General features: G+C 41.7%; 1 protein-coding gene across 2 annotated transcripts in view; it reads right to left on the bottom strand.

Annotated features, from left to right (window-relative positions):
• The window catches only part of CACNA2D3 (calcium voltage-gated channel auxiliary subunit alpha2delta 3), a 1,440,485-nt gene that overhangs the window by 310,848 nt on the left and 1,103,232 nt on the right, over positions 1-26,405 (bottom strand). For both annotated transcript variants that reach the window (XM_077452052.1, XM_077452053.1), the window contains one exon: positions 22,207-22,287. In XM_077452052.1, the coding sequence (XP_077308178.1) occupies positions 22,207-22,287 (81 nt within the window). The remainder of the gene's footprint in view (positions 1-22,206; positions 22,288-26,405) is intronic.

Raw genomic sequence — 26,405 nt, forward strand, 5'->3', positions numbered from 1 at the left:
TCCATCCATCCCTGTGTGTGTCTCCATCCATGTGTGTGTGTGTGTGTGTGTGTGTGTGTGTGTGTGTGTGTGTGTGTGTGTGTGTGTGTCCAGCCTACCTTTGTCCCGAGCCTCCGTCCCGTGCCTTGCCTCCTTGCCTCCGTCCCGTGCCGTGCCTTGCCTCCTTGCATCCGTCCCGTGTCGTGCCTTGCCTTGCCCCCGTCCCGTCCCGTCCCGTGCCGTGCCGTCCCGTGCCCTCTTCGTCGGCGGCCATTGTAAAGTTCAAAAGCTGCGCCGCCGCCTTCGCCTGTGATAGGCGGAACACTGAATTTCCCAGCAGCCTGTGTTCCGCCTATCACAGACGTCGTATCATCCTCGTCCGTAGTACAAGGATGATACGACGTCCGTGATAGGCGGAACACAGGCTGCTGGGAAATTCAGTGTTCCGCCTATCACAGGCGAAGGCGGAGCCGGAGGCGCGGCTTTTGAATAGAATGGCCGCTGTCTGTCTGCTCGACACGCTGATCGAGCGGGCAGACAGCGATGACTCGAGTATAAGCCGAGGGGGGCACTTTCAGCCTCAAAAAAGAGGCTGAAAATCTCGGCTTATACTCGAGTATATACGGTAGTTAAACTCACAAGTGCTTTTTATTACCATGACTATTCCTTTACTATTCATTTATACTGGATTTTGACATATACAAATGCAACAATTTAGAAATTGGATGAAAGGTTTAGTACTGTGAAACACTTTTTGAAAGATAAATAGTGCATTTTATATATAGCTATAAAGAATAGACCAGAATGAGGGACAGGTGAGGAGAAAAGAAGGACAGAAGGACTTCAGGGATAGTTGTGAGCTATGGGTAGGGCTTTTTTTCAGCAGGAACTAGGGGGAACTCAGTTCCACCACCTCTGGCTCAGGTCTTCTGCTCCCTGCTCACCACTGTCACTTGGTAACACTGAAGTCCAGCTTCTGCATATAGAAGCGATAGCTTATCTCCCAGTAGCTCCCACCACAGGTCAGCTCTCCTGCGCAGATCCCACTGAGTGTCGGACAGAGACAAGGGAGATACAGAACAGGTGCCCAGGGTTCAGTGCAGTCATGGGCAGGAGAGGGTGCATGGTAGGCTGCACCCTCTGTGGTCTCCATTTTTTCCCTGGTGACCACCAGTTGTTGATGCTCCTGCTGCATGATCTCCCTTGCTAGTAACTGTAGTATAGTATATTATGCTGGGAGGTACTACAGCCGGATAGGTGTTTCAGCTTAATATTGCAACAAAGGTAAGATATATGACAGATGGTGGAGCTTTTAAGGAGGGAGGAAGATGAGGGCAGTGGAGGGAGGGGGTTGTATGCAGAGGGAAAAGCTACTATTTGATGCCATTTGGCAGGTATGTGAGTGTGGCGGGCATGGTTGAGTTCCTGCACCTATTCTCTGAGAAAAAAGCCCTGGCTATGGGTATGTCAGGGATGCTTTATTTGATTTATCTCAATATGCAGAGAGACCTATCTCTGCAAATGTATTTACTAGGAAATAAATCGGTAAACTGTATAAAGTAGACTGGCCAGTCAATCTTCTCCCATTGAAAGTGATAAAAGGTCTGGCCGTCTATGGTTTCATGGGAATCTCCCTTAGGACATAGCTCCCAACTGTCCTTGATTTCGAGGGACTGTCCTTGATTTGGAGCAATGTCCCTCTGTCCCTCTTTCCCCCTTTTTGTCCCTCATTTTGATCTGATCTATATTGTTGTATATAAAATTCACTTTTTATCTTTCATAAGGTGTTTCCCAGTGACCTTCCATCTAAATTCAAAATTTCTGCATTTGTATATTTTAAAAGCCAATATTAAGGAATAATAGTGGTAAAAAAAAAAAAGCCCTTGTGGATTTAATTAACCTTATGCTTTTTGGTTAATTCTCCTTTAAGGGGGTGTGGCAGGGGGCGTGTCCTATGCCTACATACATTTGCTAGTAGGTGTCCCTCATTCCCATCTCAAAATGTTGGGAGGTATGCCTTAGGATGAAGCAAAGAATCATAAACATACGGGTTGTATTTAGTGCGGGTGAGGCACAGTTTTGCCCATGCTAAATGCAAGCTATATTGAAGGGTCTAGCATGCAGTGAAACAAACAAAATACCACTGCAACTCCACCTGACTATTGGTGGGCTTTGCATACTTCCCTGCAGTCCATATTTAGGACACCTATGGCTGGACTTACAACTGTAACATTCAGGCATTTGCATTTTTTCTAGATTGTTAAATCTATTGTATCTAGCTGTTAATGACTGCCATCTGCTGGATCATATTCAATACTATGGTGTGCTTACAATGCAGCTACCCATGGGGCCTCAATCAGTAGCAGACCGCCCCATGCACATATATGGTGAAGGGGCAGCCGCTCTGCCCTGGATCATGTACATGTACGTGATCCAGCATTTTTGGCACGTGCACCCCTGCGACCCCATCTGCATACCTCCCAACTTATTGAGATGGAAACAAGGGACACCAATAAGAAAAAGTATGTAGACATAGGACACACCCCCGTCATGCCCCCTTAAAGGAGAATTATACAAAAAAAATGATTAGTTAAACCCACAAGTGCCTTATTTTTACCACTATTATTCCTTTATACTGTCTTCTAAAGTTTACAAATGCAGCAATTTAGTAACTTTTTGAAAGATAAATAATGCATTTTATATACAATTATAAAGATCTGACCAAAATGAGGGACAAATGAGGAGGAATGAGGGACAGAGGGACTTTTTTTCCAAATCAGGGACAGTCCCTCGGAATCAGGGACAGTTGAGAGGTATGCCATCTGTACTGTAATTCGGTACAGCACAAGCCGATTAACAGGTCCAGGCCAATGATTTATGGATGGTGCTCCATCAGATCAGGCGACCCGTCAGAATGTGTAATGGAAGTGACATCACCGCCATCTTGCTACACCCCAAATCCGTCCACAGTAAGGATACATCGAGAAGGGGCAAGCGGACATATTGCTATACCCAATGGAGTTTTGCATTTTGCACTTATTTATAACAGTAAACTGAGGTTATATAGTGAAATACAGTACTTAGAACTCTGTCTGACTGTTTAGCTGTTGAAGTGTAAAGTAAGATGCATGGTGAGTTTTTTGAAGTTGTAATTTTTCCCACAATTCTTTGCAAAATTAAGATTCCCCCCCCCCCCCCCCAAAAAAAAATTGTCATTGTAATAGGTTATATTTCTCACATGGCATGTGCATGCCACAAATGCATGCCACAAATGACACCCCAAAATACATTCTGCTACTCCTGAGTATGACGATGCCACATGTGTGGGATGTTTTCACAGCCTAGCTATATAGAGAAGGCCCAACATGCAGGGAGCACCATCAAGTGTTCTAGGAGCATAAATTACACATCTAACTTATTGACTACCTATTACACTTTTGAAGGCCCTGGAGCACCAGGACAATGGAAATGCACATAAAATTACCCCATTTTGGAAAGCTAACACCCCAGCGTATAATTTATGAGATATAATGAGTCTTTTGAATGGTTCATTTTTTTCCAGAGGTTTTTAGAAAATGTGGAAAAAAAATTGAAACGCATTTGTTTTATACAAAGTTGTCCATTTATAAGATATTTCCAACACATAGCATATACATGACACCCCAAAATACATTCTATTACTCCTCCTGAGTATGGAGATACCACATGTGTGAGACTTTTACACAACCTGGCCACATACAGAGGCCCAACATTGAAGTAGCACCTTCAGGCATTCTAGGAGCATAAATTACACTGATTGATGGCACTGAAGATGCGGCACAGATGGGCATTGATTGATGGCACAGATGGGCACTGATTGATGGCACAGATGAGGCAGCACAGATGTGCACTGATGAGGTGGCACAGATGGGCACTGATTGATGGCACAGATGTGCACTGATGAGGTGGCACAGATGGGCACTGATGACACTGATGTGCACTGTTTGGGCACTGGTAAATAGATGAACTCACTCACAATCACTGAAGCTGCAGCACAGGTTGGTCTCCCTCCTCACATGTGGTCTCTATGTGAGGGAGATTTGTCAATGAGAGATGATCTCAAATGTTTACATTTGAGATCATCTCCCATTGGACACGCTGATCGTGTGGTAAATGGCCGCCGTGATTGGCCATTTACCGCAATCTGTGATTGGCTGTGTCCAGGGGACACGGGCATCACAAATTTTCCCCCGATGCACACTTGCGCGCTGCATGATGCACACTGAAAGGGGACAAGGTCATATGACATCATATGACGGTGTCCCGGCAATATAGGCCCGCACTGTAGCCATCATTCGGCTATAGCATGGATACAAGGAGGTTAATCTGTAAAAAACAAATCACCAAAATTACCTAATTTTGCTTTAAAACAAGTAAACCATTTTAGAAGAAAAAACATTTTACACTTGTCCCGGATTTACCCTGATGAAATTTCAGGATTGGAAAAAAAATAAAGTCTGCTGAAACACTCACAAAATTTATTTTCTTCCTTGAAAGAAATGAAACTCGTAAAAATGACACTTTGCTCAGATTAATTTGGATCGTCTACATCAAGGGCTTGTTTTCCTTCCAGTACATGGCTTGCTCCAGGCTCCACAATCATTGTTTGGGCTCATTAAACAATAAACACAAGAACAGGGCAAAAACATGATGGCAAAAGATGACTAAATTCCACGACTGTCAAAAGTCTTTACTTGTAATGGTTTCCATGTTTGTCTATTTTTTTCCAAGAATGTTTTGCCATGCAAAACAATTTTTTTTTTTTAGAAATTGCCAGTTCTAGGTTTGAAGTATTCATGTTAGCTGATGTCAGTCACAAAGCTTTTCTATGCATGTATTCATGATTTATTTGGATTGTTTTCTTTGATGAACTTGAAACAATTGTAAACAGGATTTTTTGTGCTTTAATAAATAGCTAAATTCAAGAGCTTCTGGCTAAAAGCAAAAACATAACAGCATCCAGACTGTAAAAGTCAGAGTAAAATACAAATGATTACTTTGTATCTCCAAAGAAAAGCAGAACAATTCACAGTGAAGATGAGCTCAAAATGTACACACGAAGGCCTGGAGCTAGGAGGAACAAATAAAGCGTAGGGCTGGCATGACAGGGTGGAAGGGTAACCAGAGTAGTGTTAATGTGCAAAAGAGTTTCCTACTTACGTGATTGGTGGCGAAGATGGGGTTATGGGGAGGAGCATTGGACAAAAGACTGGAAGAAGGGGTGGTACCGTAACAGTTGGGTTGGGAAGCCATCAGATGAACATCCAGCCCTCTCTCCCTGAGATAGGGCAAGTCGGTTTGAGGGTGTAAGTGTAGAGATGGCTGTAGGGACCCCTTGGATGGGGTTAAAATATCTGTCTGTGGGATACAAGTGGGGAACCATAATTGGTATTGTGTCCTCTGGTTGGGTGTGGTCCACTAAGAGGGACCAGGCAGTGGTAGACCTGTAAGGTCTGTGTGGCAAGTGTTCATGTCCCCAGTTGGGACACCTAGCTTTGGTTTATGTTACTGTTTAAATTGTTACTTATTATTCATGTTGTTTAATAAAAGGCCGGATGGCCATTTAACTCCAACTAGTGTCATGTATTTTAATGGGAATGGGGGTTGGAGGTATAAAGGGCTATGTAGTAGTAGGATGGATACCTCTGAGCTACCCTAGTCATGCTTGTACAGTCAAAACAAACAAAAAGGAAATTCTGCTCCTTTGGTTATCCAATTTGCCTGTTTCCCTCTTTCTTTCACCTTCTCGCTTTTTATACCACCAATAAGATGAACGTGCAATCATGAAGCCACCACCTTTTATGGGGAGAGTAAATGCTTACCGGCTAAATGTGACCCCCTAATTAAAGAGAAGTCATCAGAGCTTTCAATCAGGCACCCAGCCTTGGATCACCATAGAGCAACTCCTCCGGCTTCCTTACTGGCAGATGACTGGTTCTCAATAGGACATCGCCATTCGCCACATAAAACATATATTACATTAAAATTAATGCACTTAATCCAAATCATTACAGAATGTTGCTCCACCCTATATGTTTTGTCGCATGTGATGATGTCCTATGCAATAAATAACTCATTGTTAACATACGCCAAATAGAGCACAGCAGATAGTTCTTTTCAGTCTTTTGCTGTTCCTTTACTGTCCAGAAAAAAAAAAAAAAAAGGAAACGTGTACACAAAGTCTGTCTCCAAAAACTAGTTTATTAGAAATAAAACAGTATCATAGGTATGAATGCGGAAATTAAATGGCCAACTCCACAGAGTGAAATCTGCCCCTAAACACAATATCACCCTCTAAAACCAAAACCCAACCCTCCCATAAATAACCCTCCCAAGACCTAACCACCCCACACTATTCCCCTGATCCCCGATGGTATGGATTGGAACCTCCCCTGGGAGCTGGAACAGCGTGTCTACGACCACTATCATGTCCAATCTCCCCAGATGGTACCCCTGAAATGCACCTGCAAAAGGGGTGATCCCTGGGAGCCATACCCGGAGAGCTATACACCTTATATGAGGCAAAAAATGCACTAGTGTAGCAGCATCATCAAATAATATAAACAAAGCAGCAGCTTGAAGTGAGATACACACAATAATAGATAGGAAATTAGAGAAACTGCGCTAAATAGTCCCAAATATTGCAGGAAAATCTTCATTGGAATGGCATGTTATTGATCAACATATAGGATGGAATAAATCCTCTTCCCAGTGGCATCACAGTGATTCAAACCAAAGAGTGCCCCGCCACCTTAAGAAAAACCTGCTTACCATATTTTGGAGGAGGGTATGTGCTCACGTCACCACACTGTGTACTAGGAGGACAGGCTTCTTTTGTTTGCCGACCGGCTTTGTTTTTATATGCAACTTTTAAACATACCAATTGTAAGTGACATTTTTTTTTATAATTAAATCAAATAGACTGTATTTGATTGAACTCTATTAGTTCAATCAAATAGACTGTATTACACTATGGTCAGTCTTTTTTTCTATGTCATTTGCGGATTGTAACGGTCATGGACTCCATAACGGTGCCAGGGCTTTGGAAACCTACAGCCATTCATCCTGTGATACTCAGCCAGAGATCGTCTGTGCAAGTTATGCAGCGTACACACGACCGGACTTTCCGGCAGACTAGGTCCGAAGGAATCATTCCGTCGGATAGTCCGATCGTGTGTGGGATAGTCCGATCATTTTTCTTTAAATAAATCTGATGGACATAGAAATAGAACATGTTTCAAATCTGTCCGACGGACTCAATTCCTATCGGGAAAACCGTACGTCTGTATGCTGGTCTGATGGACCAAATTAGACGCAAGGGCATCTATTGGCTACTGGTTATTGAACTTCCTTTTCTAGTCCCGTTGTATGTCATCATGTTCAAAATGAACGGACTTAAGACAGTCGTGTATGGGCAAGTCCGTTTGTTCGGAAGTCCGTTGTAACTCCGTCGAAAGTCCGTCGGAAAGTCCGGTCATGTGTATGCTGCATTAGAGGCCTTGGCTGGGCTATAGCCACATGCCCTTTTTGCTTGCCATCCGGTAAGCAGGTTTTTCTTAAGGTGGCGGGGCACTCTTTGGTTTGAATCACTGTGGTGCCACTGGGAAGAGGATTTCTTCCATCCTATATGTTGATCAATAACATGCCGTTTCAGTGAAGATTTTCCTGCAATATTTGGTACTATTTAGCGCAGCTTCTCTCATTTCCTATACAACTTATAGCCTGATTAGGTGAATGAAGTGAGCATCTCCATTCTGGATGAGACCAGAGATCAGTGCCACACCACGCTAAGTACAACTGTTGAGTTATACATATATCTGATAATGTCCTTATCCCAGCTATGTGGGTAAATGCGCATGTCTATATGCCTATGGAAAGAGCCATGAGTTGAATCCAAATGTCCATGCACTACTGGATTGGATGATACACACACTGTAGCTGGTTAAACCACTGATAAGTCAACACTGCATAATTTCAGATCACACAGTTAATGGTGCTTTGACAGCGAGTAAGCATGTGTGAAAACAAACACAGTATATTGCATCCAATCCGGCCGTGCAAAAAATGGGTCCCAGCGCTCCGGGTACCCCTGAAGCAACTGCTGATATGGTCGGTCTGCAATGACTGAAAGTTCTTACTGTCCCGCTTCCTCCAATGTGGGCTCGATGTAGATTGAAGTCCTCCAGTTCCACAATCAAATAGCTATTGGCTGGATATGGATGAAAGCCGCGGTGCTGTGTGTAAAGCAGCTGATGCAGTGCAGCTGATTCCTCCGTGAACGACAATTACACACAGTTCCCGTGTTGAATGTAGAGAGAGCGATTATCCATTAAACCTGCCATACAGTGTGACAGGAAAGTGGCTATATGCATTGTTACCTGGCAATTGGCAGATGATTGAAAGTCCCATGTTTAAATGTTCTAAAAGAATGCTAGATTAAGAGTCACTATGGATTTCTATAGATGGCTATGTAGCCAAGGCCTGCAGTGCTGCAGGGGATGGAGCGGAGAGTCTATTCCTATGTCGGGTCTATCTACATGTTTAGTTCCGCCCTCTGAACTTCGTCAGGATATGTGGGCTCCATTCCTGTTGCTGATATATAAAACATCTAAGCTCCACCTGTTGGATACCATTCTTAAAGCAGCAGTACATTCAACAGGCCTTTATAAGACTGTGTAGAGTGGGTTTATCCATTCCCTCCACTCATGTGTCAGGTTACACTCAGCTCTATGCTGTACAGTACGTGACATCAGATCCTTAACCCCTGCCTTCTGATGAGCAGAAATGCTGTGTAAACTGTATACTTTGAACAGCTGTGGATAAGAGAGGACTGCTGATAAGCAGGTACAACTTATGTAGGAGGGTTTGTTTCATCTCTGTGTGTCACCTGAGGCTAGTTGCTTCACTGGGTATATGTAAGGCTTTTAATGCAGCAGAGAAAGTCAATCACCAACCTGGATGTACTGTCTGGCAGGTCTGCGCAAATCTAAGAACTCACTGGACAGAAATACAAAAGCAGGTAAAACAGTTTCCATATATGTGTGCCCTAGGACAACGTCCGCTTAGTGACAAAACGCGTAGGGAGGATGTCACCGCTCTGTTTTCCACGGTCCGCTTGCACGGGTGTGTTTGTACCATTTTTTGCCGGCCAGCTTAGCTTGTTTATGGAAACTTTTAACTAGTCTGTCTGCTTGTTCAGTCTTTTTACAAATAAACACCACCTGGTTTTACAGATGCAAACCTTTTTTGTCTTGCTTTATGGGCTCAACTCTCCCTCTGAGGATACGTTTGTAGCCGCCTGTCTGAACCGCTGGTCACTTATCAAGTCCGCATGAACGCTCGGCCCGTTGGCCACTGACAGCTTGTTTAGCTGATAAGCCTTCAATTTATATGGTGGTGGAGTTACTGTGTTCTTTGAATTGAGAAGATCCCTCACAGGGTGTTTTCATCATTTACCCCCTGTTGGAAGATACCATTGAATAGACTTTCATTCTGACTTTTTTATTTATTTTTCCATTTATTCACAATTTTTATTTTTTATGTTCTTTTTAGTATATATATATCTGTTGGCTTATTCAACATTTTTCCTATTCACGATATTCACATATTTTTGGGACTGTTTGCCTTTGGTTCACTCAATAGGTTTTGTGTATTTGTCACTATACAGGATCAACAATTTTTATAGTATGCCACTTTTTTTGATCACCTTGTACCAGTTCATTACTGTAGGATTATCACATTTTCATGTTTTTTATCAATTTACTTGTCTTATAGGCAGGGGCGTTGCTAGGTCTACAAAAGATCTGGGGCTAGAGCCCATAGCAGCATAGTAAAGAAAGTCATACACTTGGGTGGGCATACCCATGTATATACAGTAATTTATGCGTGTGTGTGTGTGTGTATATATATCCCCAGGGAGCCCCCCACTTACATCAGGGTCCCCAGAGAACCTCCCACTTACATCAGGGTTATCAGAAAGCCTCCCCTCCCCTTGGGGACCCCTGCAGAGACTTGGGGCTATGGGCCCCAGATTCTGTGCTATAGCCCCAAAAGCCACCCGACTAGCGACGCCACTGCTTATAGCATTATTTGTTCACCACATTACATTAATTTTTTTAATCTCATTTAATAGCACAACTTTATGTATATTTCACTTTTGCGTTGCAGCTTTTTTTAGTTGTTTCACCAGCGCCATTTTTCTCTTAAGCATTCTATATGTGAATGTTATTGGTAAATTTAGCTGTTTTCCTACTATTTGGCTCTAATTAAATAGTGAACAAAAAAATAACTTGAATGGGTAGTCTTGCAGCTGCAGTTGTTGGGAAAGAAGACTAAACAAAAAGCAGACACACTCAAGTATTTATTGCATTAGGGGCATCATGAATTGCAAATGACCTATCTGTATTTCTCGCTAAAACAAAAGGAAAATGAAGCCAGCATGTTAAAGCCAAGTTTTGTTATGTTGAATCTTATGAGGCATAAGCTGAAGCATTCTTCTGAAATGTTTATTACTGCGTGCCAATAGGATTTCTACAGCCTTACAACCGTAGAGTCCCCTTCTGTATGCTAATGAGCTGATTTGCATGACGGATGCATCACAGTCCTTGCAGAGTCAGAGCTTTCTCTGGACTTAAATGCTGCGTACACACACGATCGGACATTCCGACAACAAAATTCATGTTTTTTTTTTCCGACAGATGTAGGCTCAAACTTGTCTTGCATACACACCATCACACAAAGTTGGTCATAAATTTCGAACGTCAAGAACGCGGTGACGTACAACGTGTACGCCGAGATGAGAAAAATGAAGTTCAATAGCCATTGCTGCTCTTCTGCTTGATTCCGAGCATGCGTGGCACTTTGTGCGTCAGAATTGTGTACAGACGATCGGAATTTGCATGGATTTTGTTGTTGGAAAATTTGAGAACCAGATCTCAAATTTTGTGCGATGGAAATTCCGATGGAAAATGTCCGATGAAGCCTACACACGGCCGGAATTTCTGACAAAAGGCTCCAATCGAACATTTTCCATTGGAAAATCAACCGTGTGTACGAGGCATTAGAATGAAGTGGATCTGTTCTAGACCTGTGATGCTGTCATGTTCTATTACTACAACAAACCGGTGTTACGTATAGGCCACGCCGCTCATCTTATTCTTATACATGAATTGCTTAGAATATCTGCAGCTACTTACGGGTAACAATAAGAAAGTACAAATGAAAGATTTGGGAAACATACTTTGTTTGACACCTATTTCAATTTGTAGAAAGCACAGCAGGGATGCAATCATGAATATCAAAACACCACAGGGCCTTTAGCACTTGGCAGGGACAAAAATCAGCTAGCTTCTTATATGCACAATTCCCCAACAGGATACATGACCTAACTCTGCTCGGTGGACCCACTTTTTATGTGATAGTATTACTGTCACTACTATCACTGTCACAGTATAGTATTTATTGCAATCAAAGCACTAAAAAAAAACAAAAGCAAACATTTATTACCAATTATTAGATGTGATGGCTGCTTTTATTTTTATTTTTAGGCTTTCTTTCTTCTAGTTTCATCCGGCAATCCAGCCAGCAAGTCTGTTGTTTTTTTTAAAAGCACAAGCAGGGGTGATTAAAATAATAAGCTCTTATTTAAAAATGTAAAACCTTTATCCCAAAAGTAAAAAAACAATAAAAAAAAAAACAACTGTTTGTTGTAACTGATGATACATTGTGAGTTGGGGTTTGGCTTCAAGATAAGGTCTAGTGTAGTGTATTTAAATCTGCTCATACAATTAACACTACCCTCCTCTCAGACTGACAATGCTGTTTGTTCCTTCTGTCCTCATTACTCCCAAGTTGTGGCTCACGAATACAAGAGGTGTGTTACTGGCCAGATCACCGGGTGAAAAGTGAGGGGAAAAGGCCACAGAAAAGAAAACAAATTCAGCCACCACATCTATTGATTGATAAGCTGCAGTATATGACATTTTTGGTTTGAGAGCTGGATCTAAAATTTTCCGACAACAAAATCCGATCTGACTTTTTCCAATCATGTGTAGAGAATTCTGACGCACAAAGTGCCACACATGCTCAGAAAAAATTTGGAGACGAAAGCTATTGGCTAATGGCCTCTAGATAGTCCCGTCATATGTTTTGTATGTCACCTCGTTCCGAACGAACGGATTTTCCGACAACTTTGTGCGACCGTGTGTATTCAAGATAAGTTTCGGCCAAAATCCGTCGGAAAAAATCTGACGGATTTTGTGGTTGGAATGTGTGTATGGGGCATAAAGTTTTACCTGTGGAGAAGGTGTTAGTGGTTGGTTTTGGATTGGTTAAGTTTAAAATGATTATAAATGCTTATTTTCATTTTTTTTAAATAACACACAAAGGTACACTTACCTGCTCTATGCAAAATATTGCACAGTGTGGCCTTGATCATCCTCTTCTGGGGTCCCCCTTGAGTGCTCTTGGCTCCTCCTCTTCTCTGTGTGCCACCATAGGAAGCTCCTTTCTATGGTGGCCCATGCGTGGGCTTGCTCCTGAGCTGGGCTGTATGCATCCATAGACACACACAGCACGGCACGGCCCTGCTCCCTCCTCACAAGATTTTATTGACAGCAGCCAATGGCTGCTCTCACTAAGACCTTTGAGGAGAGGAAGAGAGAGCAGCACTGCTGCACTTGGGTACAGCGCTGGATCAAGATACAACTCAGGTAAGTATAAGGGAGAAGGAGGGGGGGGGGGGGGGGCATACAAATACTAGGAGATTTTTTACCTTAATACAGGAAATGCATTCAAGTGGTTCTAAAGGCAGAAGGTTTTTTACCTTAATACATTCTATGCATTAAGGTAAAATAACCTTCTGGATGCAGAGCCCCCCTTCCCCCTCCCCCTTTGTTCTTACCTGAGCCCCTTCTTGATTCATATGCTTTCATGGGTGTCTCTCCTGTCATTGGCTCACACAGCAGTGGGAGCCATTGGCTTTGGCTGCTGTCAATCACAGCCAGTGAGCCAATGAAGAGACAGCACTGATCAGGAGATGGTCAGCAGACCATTTTCAGTCATGACCCTTCGACAGATGCCGGGCCAAATGATCAGCTTCTGTCGGACCAGCCATACACACAGGCCAAATGTAGCCTGACATTTGGCCCGTGTGTGTGGGGCTTTAGTCAAATTCAGGTACTTACACCATTTGCATAAAAATAAATAACTAAATAAATAAATGATGATTTGTTAATGAATGCCTTTTACATCTTTCTTGAGTTCAGCTTTAGTTAACTTGTACTGCCATACTATTAGATGTTAATATTTCCTCCTTAAAGCAGAGTTCCACCTTAGGTGACTCCTCCTCTCGCCCTAGGCGGCCCCTCCCTCCCGAAAATCTTCTGGGACACATCACAGGTCCCAGAAGATTGCCTGGCTATTAACGGAGCACAGGGCGGCTTGTGGATGCACAGTGCACGCCGGCTGTGAAGTCGCAAACTGTCACAGCCTGGCACCCACACTTACAATGTCGGTGCCATGAAGAAGAGGGGGAGAGAACAGAGGGTTTGGGTGGCCACATCGCTGGACTGTGGGACAGGTGAGTGGCTGTTTATTAAAAGTCAGCAGCTATACTTTTTGTAGCTGCTGACTTTTAATAAACTCAACAACAAGTGGAACTCTGCTTTAACTTTAAAGTGGAAGTAAACCCATCGATTTAAACAGTTTCAAAAAACGGTATGCCGGGAATGCTGACTGCACATTGGCTGTGCTCTCAACCAAACTGTTAAACCACCCAATGGCTGGTGTCATAACGGATCACATGTGCAGCACCATGGCAGCTGAAGATTAAACAGAGGCAAAGATGGCAGCTTCCGTGGATGAAAACGATAGGGGAGTTTACTTCCACTTTAAATGAAAAAGAAACAAATCCAAATATATCAACAATAAAAAAAATAAAGTGAAAAACATTAAAATAATCGGATTTTAGCCATTTTGATATAGAATGTCAAACTGTATCTGTGCTACACTGGAAACTTGAGGTTAAACTTGGAGCACGCCATTATGCAACACAGTAGTCCGGCAATCTGCAACTCAGCTGTACAGCTATGTACAAATAAATTATAGAACATATTGTTCAGTGGTTTATGAACTGTGTAATTTGAGGGGCCTCCAAACTAGCAGTTTGGTAATATGAAATATTGAGATGTCTTTGTAATTGCACTGGTGATACACTCCTAGATTTAAGACACTAAAACCACTGTAGTGCAATTATCATTATTATTAAATGAATCACATGTGCAAGGCCAAGTGTCCCTTTGGGTTTACCAAACCAATACAGATGAGGATCGTTTTCCAGTAAAGTTTTTTGCGTTGGCCAAGAAAAGTCCTGTGTGTGGCATTTGAGGAGCCATCAAAGAACTTAGGCATCCTGGTTTGTTGTACTTGACTGTAGTCCATATCATGCAAACAAATCCTTCGATACTAGCTGTGACAATGGGGCGCTTGTATCAAATTCCAGTAAAGCACAGAATAACCCTCCTATTTGCTATACATCCCAGTATGTAGCAATGGATGCAGGTCACCGAAGATCATTTCAGTAGAAGCAGTTGAATGACAGATGACCACACTCATGGCCATATTAACCTCCAATCAAAAGGAAATTATCTGTGGGAATATCCCCACTCTAAATATGGTTGTATTTTTATTCTCTAGATATAATGTTACAATTTATGGCGGCAAAATGACTACAAGTAAAACCGCTATCGCTAGTTTCCAAATACAAATTACAGTTTATGTGTTTGACATGATTACTTTCCAAAGACAAGTCAAATAAATAAAAATATGGATTTAAAAAATGTATAAAATACATTAATAAAAAAAGATCACCAAAAAAGACAAACCTTTTTCTACTCAATCATAAAGAGGAACTGCTCATCAAGTTACAACCCACAGCTCATTAACTTCTACAGGGATACTGACAGCTGTGTAAAAAGTGAGCTCTTATTTGAATCAACTTTGACTGAAGGATACCGTTCACACTTTAGCGTATCAAAATATAGGGTAGAATTGAGGGCAATCAAGCTAAAATTACAGCAATGTTTGGGTGGCATTCATTCTTAATAGCATCCCAAGCGAGCTAAAAAAAAATGGGCATTTTGTAGTGTGACAAAACATGTGATAAACACGCCAAATTGCGCTATCCAAAAACGCACCAAAGTCGGCTCCAAAAAAGGTTACAGGAGCTACTTTGGAACATTTTTGGAGCTGAAGGTAGCCCATTCAATTGAATGGTGTCACCCCTAAAATGCAGAAAAAATTTGAGAAAGACACAAAGATGTGAATGGGGCCCGCATTTGACACAGAGCTGAATAAATAAGACAATATCAGAATCACTGATTCCAGAAAAGGGCTCAGATCCCATACACCTTTGTTGTCCCATGGGAATTTCTGAGTTGAAAACACTAACTACATCATTAAACAGTCACCTTCTTCATTAAAGTGGTAGTAAACCCGCTAAATGTTTTATTTTTTTTGTACCACCTGCAAAGCAAAAGGCATAATGAGCTAGTATGCACCGCATACTAGCTCATTATGAAATACTTACCTTAGAACGAGGCCCCGACATCTGGCCCGATCCACGCCGAGGGAGCTGACATGCTCCCTCTGCGTTTCTTCCGGGTATCGTGGCTCCGGCGCTGTGAGTGGCCGGAGCCACGATATCGTCACTCCCGCGCATGCGCGCAGGAGATTTCATCCCGGCCGGGCCGGCCACTGCCGGAATTTCAGCCGAGAATCCCCTTGTGCGCATGCGCTGCTGCAGTCAGCGGCGCATACCGAGGGGAATATCTCCTAAACCGTACAGGTTTAGGAGATATTTTTTTTTACCTACAGGTAAGCCTTAATATAGGCTTTCCTGTAGGTAAAAGTTAAAAAAATTTGTATACAACCACTTTAAGTCAAAGATATTTAAAGTTGACCTCCTGGCTAAATAAATATTGTCGAAATACAAAGGTAATGTGCATTTTAATTTGCGTTTTCTATAAAAAAAAACAGTCACTGCTTATTTCTGACCATATGCAGAGTGACTGGTCTTGTATCTATTCATCTAAATTTCAAGGATCTGTTGGTTCCCTCCTAAACCTCTGCTTTATGCACATATTTTGTACACCAAATCAATGATGGATTGGAAATTGTTGCACTCAAAGTAGATTTAGCCACCCTGCTGTAAGCAGAAGAGACTAATAAATTTAGTTCTGCCGGTAGTTTAAAAATAAAAAACATTACGGGCCCTTGCATATCATCAAAATTCATACACTCCCATAGACCACTAACCCAGTCGCTGTAACCAAACACTAATATAATACAAAACCCTGGTAATAGACTACCTGGGAGGCAAAGGGGGTTACTTTAGTGACAAAAAGGTCATAATAGAATTTGCTTGTAAAAAATGTGAACTTTATTTTGGGACCATTGCAACAATATTGCATACTAAAAACATTTGGCTTCCAGCATCACAGGATCATTCAACACCATACCAAGCATCATAAATTATGGTGTGTACAAGACTAACATACACAGAACACAAAACACTATATATTCTGGTCAGATGCCAAATATCAATATACACATGGGCTGTCACAAGACAAATATCACCATTAAGTAACAAGACCGATGCGTGTAAAGTCCATGGGGACTAGAACTCGTTGATAACCCCATTAGGCGTAGTGCCTTACAAGACGTTTGTGATCAGGGTGATAAAACACTAGCTAGTATCAGTTCCCCTAAACAATCATGTTTACTCAGTGGGGCAGTTGTGTAGGCCGTGGTAGTTTTTTATATCAGGGTGGTAGTTTACCTGAGGTAATTTATAGTCTTTCATTTGGCTCTTTGCTGTCGCTGGCACTTAGGATACTAAGCAAGGAAGCTGTAACAATTTTGGTTATGAATATTTATGTCCCCTTGGCCAACCACTAAGAGGTTTAAGGGCAATGGTGCATGCTTAGGGGATATAGTTACTATGTATAAAAATATAAATATTTGGGGAATGACTTGGTAAGTCCACTTTCACCCAGGCTGTGGTCTGGGGAGTTGTGTGCTGTAAGTTTGTGCTGAGTAGGCGAGAAGCCTGTTTTGGTCCTAGCACAATTCTTGCCCTGCCTGGTCAAGGAGGGTGCAGTACCCAAGGTGGAGAGCCATAGAAGGATGTCCTGCTGGAGGGGTATGGCGTCTGTCCTCAGAAGATCCTGGTTCTCCCTAGGATGGAGGAGAGGTGTGGCAGAGTCTGGAACTTGTTTCTGGAGGTATATGAGGCTCTCTCTGTGTCTGAGCCGAAACAATACACATTTGGAAAAGACTAAAGTGACTGGCACTGTTTGTTGTTGTAGCTCTCCACTGTGGCCAAAGATTCACACTAGGGTAATGTCAGCCCGCCCTTGCGCTAGGGATTTCCCTACCCCCGATCAGGGGGGTTTAGATAATGCTGGAAGGATTACAATTTTGTACACATTTAATGACGAAGATATAAAAGATATAAACACAATTTCTGCAATGTTAGGATTCAATATTAAATCACTGGAGCACTGAAGATTCAACATGTGGGATGTTGGGGGATGGAAATCTTTGAAATCCTTTAAGAAGAATTGCTTTGAGGGTATGTATGGTTTGATCTGGGTGGTTGACAGTGCAGATCGTGCGTGGTTGCAGGATTGTGCACAAGAATTTGCTGGGCTTTATTACTGGCATTTAGCAATGCACAGGATTTGCCCAGTACTTTATCAAAATATGCCATCAGTGAGGCACTGGAGTTGGATAACATTAAGACACATTATTCAACTGGCTCATTTGCTCTTCAGACCAAAGTTTGAGAAGCGGGGTGGTGCCGCCAGGGCCAACCATAGACTGAATTATGGCAAATTCAGCAGGTAACTGACAAAATTTGACCTGGGTATGGCCAGCTTAGGTCTTTCATTTTTACACTGGCTTTTATCTTCTGCACCTGGGTGCCTGTTACCTAAATTCCTATACAGTTGATATCTATAACCACACTTTGTAAAAAACCTTGAATCAAAATCTGCAAAATCACCCCATTCTCTCTGATAAAATTGGCTATAAGTATTTAACAATATAGAATAAAGGCTAAAGCTCAACTCCAGTTTTTCCTGGAAATCTGCAGCATTCTCTTGTATGTTGATGGAAGTTGGATGATAGGGTCCCCGAAGACATCTTCTTAATGTGCTTGGCTCACAGGAAGTGGGTTGGATGACACTGGATGTCATTCAACCCAGAAGAAAATTGAATAGCAGTCTGTGTGGGCGTTGCTGGAGGTGAGGTAGGCGAGAGAGGTGAGTGTTGTATCTTTATGTGTGCATGGCAATTGATATTTTTTAAAAATGTAATACAATGTACACACAATTCTATAAACCAACACTTTTTCTGAAAAGAAGGCACCAAAATATATCTGGACCTATATCTAATTGCATTGTCCTCTCCTGCAGAGTGTGTTTTGAGCTACCTAGAGTGCCAATGTAATCACCAACATTCCACCCACTGGAGCTTAGGAAGGTCACCAACCATTTCCACTGCATCACATGCTAATGTCACAAAGGACCCACCTATGATGTAGCTTTTATAATGTCATCATTTATTTGGGCTCTGTGGGTACTTTACCAGTATATACAGCAGAGATAAGGATATGCCCTGCCATCATTTAGTGCTTTCTCTCCAAAAAAATGATTTATAGCTTTATTGTGTCATTACAGCCTTACCTTAAAAATACATGTAATATTTCCTGTATAATATCCACTATGAATGATTTTACTTGTTCTCTACGATTGTCACGAAATGTGAAACATGGAAAAAAAGCCTTGTGGCTTCTAGCTGCTTGCTCACATGCAAAAAAAAAAGTTTGCAATGAGCAGAACAATGGCGTCAACAATGGCACGGCTGTTCAAGTTCAAATTGCCTCCTGTGTTGTAGGCACATGTCAAAGAGATTTTCCTAATTTCCCCAAAGCATTATGGGGTTGTTTATACATACTTGAAAGTTTGAGGCTTTTTTCCAGCTTTTAACCATTTTATGCTTTAAGTCTACTTCACAGGCAGTTTTGACTCTTTCCTCCCTTAAAACTGAACTCCAGGCAATCCGCTAAATACATAGCCAAAATAGAAGTTTTACTAGCCTGTTTACTAGCCAAAGGATGGGTATTATGTCCAGCCCTTCTTGATATATCTACATGCCTGTCAGAACAACAAGGTTGATGACCTGACTTTTGCCTGCTGTAACTAAAGCTGATGTTTTGTCTGCAAAAATAATACCTTCCATGCTTCCCCCTGTAGAAATCTATTAAATACATTTTAACTTCTGATGTGTCATTTTCAAGACAGAGCTTATTATAGACCGAGTGCCATCATCAGTGGGTCTCTTGTCCTCTGTAACTAGGCAGATCGTGGCCCCTAGGAAGTGCCGGCAGACAGCTGTGTGTCATGTCCTGAGATTGTCACAGCACTCTGCCTTAGTACTCTTCTCAAGAGCCTTCACCACTGACATAAGAAGTGGGCCAGCTCTTGGAAGCAATTGTTAACAATTTTCAGCATCTTGATTGGTAAGTTTGTTGGGTGGCTGCATGAAATTGGCAGGTGAGTAGAGAATTCTCCTGGTTTTTCAGCAGTATAGGCCTCTTGAGTAGACTTTTATGAAAGGTAGCAGTGGCCGCAATGTTGCAGCATTTTGGTGATAGATTCCCAGCACTGGTCACCTCCCGTCCCCCGGCTTGTGTTTGGACAGTGAAGGAGCAGCAACAGACTAAGAAGGACATCTCTTCTTCTGTCACCATGTTCCTTTTCAGCACATGTGTACACAGCAGAGCCCGACCAGCTTTTAGTGTGGACCCTACCTGGTACATTGCGAGTGTTACTGTACTGAGAATACATGACTACAATGAGTAATTTTTTTTATATGTGCCTGTAGTTCAGCTTTAAAATTCCACATTTAAAAAAAAAAAGTATATTTGTATTAAAGGTTTGTAAAAGGTTAGTAATTCATTTGAGGGCAGCACAGTGGTGTAGTGGTTAGCACTTTCACCCTAGCAGAAATAGGGTTGCTGGTTCAAATCCCGACCCTGACACTATCTGCCTGGAGTTTGCATGTTCTCCCTGTGCCTGTGTGGGTTTCCTCCCACACTCCAAAGACATGCTGGTAGGTTAATTAGACCCTGTCCAAAAAATTGGCCATAATATGTGTATGGGTTGTAAGTGTGTCAGGACCCTACAGGTTAAAGGACCATGTAAAAGCTGCTGGTGGCAAGAAAGCACCCTGAGGCAATTCGGTTTGCATAGGTAGCACTATACAAGTCACTCATTCATTCAGTTGACTCATGTAATAAATAAATTAAAGATGGAGAAATTAACATTATGGGGTTGATTTACTAATGGCAAATAGACTCAAATGCAGTTGCTCCAGGACTTAGTAAATGAGGTAAGGCTTCACTCTGCAAAGAATACCCAATCACGTCAAATAAAAAACAGCATTTTTGCTTTCACATGTTTGGATGATGGAAGTCATCTGAGCTTCTGCTCATTTACTAAGCATTGGAGCAACTGCTCTTGCAGAGTGCAAGTACATTTTGCAAAGTGCACAGTCTATTTGTCTTTAGTAAATCAACCCCTACTTCCACTTCAGTTTCAACCTTAAAATGAAGATGGGGGGGTGGCTTAGCTGGTAGGCTTTCGAAGTGCATTACCACTCATTGATCGCAAAAAAGGGGTTCAAGAATGGAATTTGTAGTTTGGGGGGTCTTTACGTCACTTTACCTAGACATTCATAAACTTATTTCCACAACCTCTGTTCTCACATTATCCTGGTACAATGGCAATTTCAAATTTACCAATTTTTTTCCAGATGGAAGGCAAGTCTGATTTTTTTCAGCATATAACTATGGCTTTTTTGGCATAAAAGAACAACAGACCTAGGAGCATAGTTTCAGTGGTGGGAGTCATTTCTTCTACTAGACCCAATAGGCAGATTTTTTGTATAATGTTAACGTGTGGTAGGTCCAAATTGTATGAAAAAAATCCCAGTTAAGCTACAGTAACTGTATAACCCACAGGCCAAAGAGAGGGCAGGGTTTAAATTCTGGAGTCTGTACGATGTGTAATATGCTCTGTGAAGAATGTTTAACCATACCAACTTGCCCCTGACAGATATAAGTCACTTATAAGTGATTATCCCATGCCTCAGTCCAATCCTCATCATTCAGATCTAATACATCAGTCTGCAATTTTTGTTTTTACTAAGATTCAAAATTGTTTAAAATATTTAGATCATTTGTTGAATTCAGAGTTTCACACCAAAAAATTGCCCAGATTACTTTGATTATTATTGAGACGTATAAAGATTACATAGCTATGATAGAAAGGCAACAGTAACTCAAATAGCCACTTGTTACCACTAAGGTATGCAGAACACATCGAACCTTGAAGCAAATGGACTACAGCTTGGTCTGATAAGTCTCGATTTCAGCTGCGACATTCAGATGGTAGGGTCAGAATTTGGCATAAACAACATAAAGGCATGGATCCATCCTGCCTTGTATCAACGGTCCAGGCTGGCCTCTTAGTACAAATTGACCATCGTTTAAATGCCACGGCCTACCTGAGTATTGTTGCTGATCATGTCCATCCCTTTATGGCTATGGTGTACCCATCTTTTGATGGCTACTTCCAGCAGAATAATGCACCATGGCATAAAGCTCAAATAATCTCACCACTGGTTTCTTGAACATGACAATGAGGTCACTGTACTCCAATGGCCTTCACACTCACCATATCTCAATCCAGTAGAGCACCTTTGAGATGTGATGGAACAGGAGATTTGCATCATGGATGTGCAACCGACAGATCTGCAGCAACTACGTGATGCTAACGTGTCAAAATGGACCAAAATCTCTGAGGAATGTTTCCAACACCTTGTTAAATCTATGCCTTGAAGAATTAAGGCAGTTCTGAAGGCAAAAGGGGGTTCAATCAGGTACTAGCAAGGTGTACCCAATAAGGTAGCTGGTGAGTGTATATGAATATTATATTATTATTTATTAATAAATATTATGGTTATTATGGTATATATACTCCATTCCTCTCTACTTTTTTTTGGTTCAGCCTCTGTAAAGGAAATTGTTTATAAATGAAAAAGATGAACAAAAAATCACAGTACCTGCCACCACAGGAGATTTCCGGTCATCAAGGAGCTGGATTGCTGTACTAGCTGTCACCACTGTGCTTCTGTTTACAGTTCCTGGAATTTCAAGCAAAAAGAAAGTTCAGAACTCTGGCAGTAGCATTGGATATAATATTATTATTTTTTTTCTCAGGCTTTTACTTTTGTCTGTGAAACCACTAGGAGAATGTACCTTCATTTCCATCCAGAATTGTGACCCTTCTCCACTCTACTATAAAAAAATTATGCAATGAAAAAGGAAATCACGCACTCGAAATCCTTGTTTTTACTAGTGGCCAATCCTTCTGGAAGTCATGAAGTATTGGGTTATACTGCTGCCTACATTAGGGTTAGACTCTAGCACAAATGACAGTTCATTACCCATTTGGTCCCTTAATGGACTCCAAGAAAAGTATCTCCCAATAGATGAGAGAGAAATGTGGTTTTGATTGTGTTTTTTGTGTTTTTCTTTTAGAAGTTTTTTGATCCTGATAGGAAGCGAGGGGATCCCTCCATAACAGACACAGAGATGGCCATAAAAACCTCAAAAAAAGGGGGAAGGACCTAAAGGGATCTAGAGCATATAGTCTGTAGCGGAAAAGTATTTATTTTTATATAGCCAACAAAAAAAGGTTATCTATATATATTCCTGCTCCCCACATTGCTTTTCCTTTTTATTTATATATCATGTGATTTTTATGTATTTTGCACTTTTTTATACTCAAGAAATTTGTTTACAATAAACCGTCATTGGTTGAATTTCACTATGAGAGGCGCCTTTTTGTGCTTTCCCCCTCTATGGTGAGCTTCCGTGGAGCAATTTCAGATCAAGCTCTATAGGTGTCCGAGTCTTGGAGAGTCGATCCACCCTTCTGAATTGGGGATTGCGGAGGACCGAGGAGTGGGACAATTAACCCGGAGGAGATATATCATCTGGCCGGAAACCCTTCCATTCGGGCTATCAGAGCCCCCTTTGAGCCTTGATGACACACTACTATATGGTGGATGTGACCAACCTATCCGGTAAGAGAATCCACCTTCAGTGATTATCCAGTAGTCGGTTGCAAGAATTTCTGTGGCCTGCGCTGTTTGAAAATTCAAATTTCAAGAGTTCAATTACAGTGGACATTTATTCTGGGACTCTGGTCACTGTTGTTTATGTATTTGGATTGTTTCCTTATCTATTTTATATTTTACATCATTTTTGTTTTTCACATACACTAAATTTCATATATAGGTGTACTTCAGAGCTGCACTTTTTGATACAAGACAGATCTTCCCTGGATCAGGACATTGCTCCAAACTGGATAAAAGAGCCAGGAAGAAACTGATCAGAGAGGCTACCAAGAGGCCTACAGCAACTCTGAAGCAGTTGCAGGAATGTATGACAAAGACTAGTCTTTGTGTGCATGTGACAACAATATCACAAAATCTCCACAAATGTGGCCAAAAAAAAAACACTCTTCAAGAAAGGCCACATGAAGTCAGGACTGAGCTTTGTCAAATCTCACCTTAAAGATTCTGAGTACCCATGGAAAATGGTGTTATGGTCAGATGAGACTAAAATATATTTTTTTGGCCTCAAAACCATACAATATTCCTGGCATATATCCAATACAGCTCACCATCCAAATAACACCATTCCTACAGTAAAGCATGGAAGTGGTAGCATCCTTTTATGGGGTTGTTTCAATACAGCAGGTACTGGAGCACTTGTCAGGAGTCTTAACTCAGCCCATCCGTTCCTGCGATGTGCAAGAGCCCAGCGGCTCCAGCCGCTGTCTCTGTCCTCATTGGATAGATTGATAGCAGCAGGAGCCATTGGAGCGGGGGCGGGGCCAAGTCCTGCTGTCTGTAGCAATGGACGCAGCAGTGGGACTTGGGAGCGCGCCCCCACCCAATGAAGGGGAGGAGCCAGGAGCTCCGGAGGGGCACCCCATAAGAGGAGGATTGGGGCTGCTCTGTGCAAAACCCTTGCACAGAGCAGGTAATTATAACATGTTTATTATTTTTATTTAAAAAAAAATACCTTTACAACCCCTTTAAGGAGAAAAGCTGAATGTCTTTCAATGGCCTACTCAGAGCCCAGACTTAAAATGCATTGAAAATCTGTGGAATGGTGTGACAACTGCAGTCCACAAAAGGTCTTCATCAAATTCAACTGAACTTGAGCAGTTCTGCAAAGAAGAGTGAGCAAATATTGCAAAGTCTAGATGTGCAAAGTTAGTAGAGACATATCCCAACAGACTAAAGGCTGTAATTAAAGCAAAAGGTGGATCAACAAAATACTGACACAAGGGGGGTTCTTTTTCCAACTCAGTGATTCTGTTTTTGATTTTTCTTTTTTCAGACATGTTAGTGTTATATTTTTCACTTGGATGTTATAAGTTGAAATACAGCTGGACAAAACAAAAATGGTAAAAAAAATAATTTTGTGTTGCGCTAATGGGTTACATATAGCAGGGGCGGGGGGGGGGGGGGGGGGGGGTGGGATGGGAAGGTAAGGGGTATATTATAGCTGAAGTACAGAACAATGTTTGGACTTCAAATGCTGTTTTTGTAAGGATCCAAACAATTCAGAAGTTGTTATGGAACAATAAGTCTGTAGTCACTTGAGAAAGGAAGTATCGTTGCACAAGCATTGAGGCAGCATGTTGGAGGATAGAAGACACCTTTAGAAGATATACAAGCAGAAACACAAAACAGCGCCAACCTACGTGCAGTATTAAAGTCCACAAATATTTATTTAGAATGTAGTACACTCACTCTGTGTAGGAGAAAATCAGGCACATCATGTATGTAAGGAAAATGTTCCAGAGTTCATCACAGGACTCCCAGGGCAAGGTGATCCTCTTGCGCTGGAGCGTCTCGTCCGGTGGCGCCGGTGGTTTCCAGCGTCTCTGGCTCGATGTCGCACAGCGTCACGGAGGTCAGCTGGTGAGGTATCTGGGGTTGCGATGTGGTGATGTCACACGTGACATGATGTGCCTGATTTTCTCCTACACAGAGTGAGTGTACTACATTCTAAATTCTAAATAAATATTTGTGAACGTTAATACTGCACTTAGGTTGGTGCTGTTTTGTGTTTCTGCTTGTAAAACAAAAATGGTGCCTGTCTTCATTTCAGGAAAAGTAACAAAATGCTATTGTTTGAAAGGGGGGTGATTCTTTTCTATACCCACTGTATAATTCAACAAAATACACCATACCATATACTGTATAATCAACCTCTCAACCATGTGGAAATTATAAATGTCAAATGTCTTGCAAAAAATCAGTGCACATCACTCTCATTATATCATCCACCCATGACATACTGTAGACTTTATGCCCCGTACACACGATCTGATTTTCCAACATCAAAACTGTGGAATTTTGTTCAAAGGATTTTGGCTCCAACTTGCATACACATGGTCACACAAATGTTGGCCAACAATTACAAATGTAGTGACGTACAAGACGTACGGCAAGCCGATAAAAAGGAAGTTCAATAATCATGCGCCACCCTTTGGTCTCCTTCTGCTAATGTTGTGTTTGGTGAGCATTGATTCCGAGCAGGCGTGGACTTTTGTGCGACGGACTTGCTGACAGAAAATTTGAGAACCTTCTAGCCAACATTTTTTGGCGGAAAGTCCGACAACAAATGTGAGATGAAGCATACACACAGTCGGACTATCCGCCAAGAAGCTCACATCCAACATTTGTTTTTCGGAAAATCAGATTGTGTGTACGGGGCATTAGAGTTTAAGTAAAAAAAGTCCCAAAATCTGAAGGAAATAGCTACAGCTACGTTATTTTTTCATCTAAAACATATATTTAAATCTTTTCTTTCCTGCGAAAATCTAGCTTCCTGCAACACAACTTGTCAAACTCTGCTTAATGACTGGTAGTACATTGTGAATTGTGATATGACATGAGGTCTGGGCCCATCTCCACATACATTGGCCTTTGGCTGATTCCTTGTACTGTATGTGATTTATATTACAAATAGTCTGCTTAGCCAAATTATGAAAACATTATATCTATTTAACAACACCGTCCTCTCGATAATCTGGACATTCTCAAGCAGAGATATCTTGGCTGAAATATCAAAAGTTTATTGAAATTAGAACGTTGAATTCTGGGATTTCTATGATGCGGTTCTCCAAGATGAGATCCAGGAACCTGCACTTCAGTTCACCAGATGCTGGATAATT

This window comes from Lithobates pipiens, unplaced genomic scaffold (genome assembly GCF_037356315.1).
Source record: "Lithobates pipiens isolate NorthernLeopardFrog02 unplaced genomic scaffold, aLitPip1_a1.2 Scaffold_23, whole genome shotgun sequence".
Classification (NCBI taxonomy): domain Eukaryota; kingdom Metazoa; phylum Chordata; class Amphibia; order Anura; family Ranidae; genus Lithobates; species Lithobates pipiens.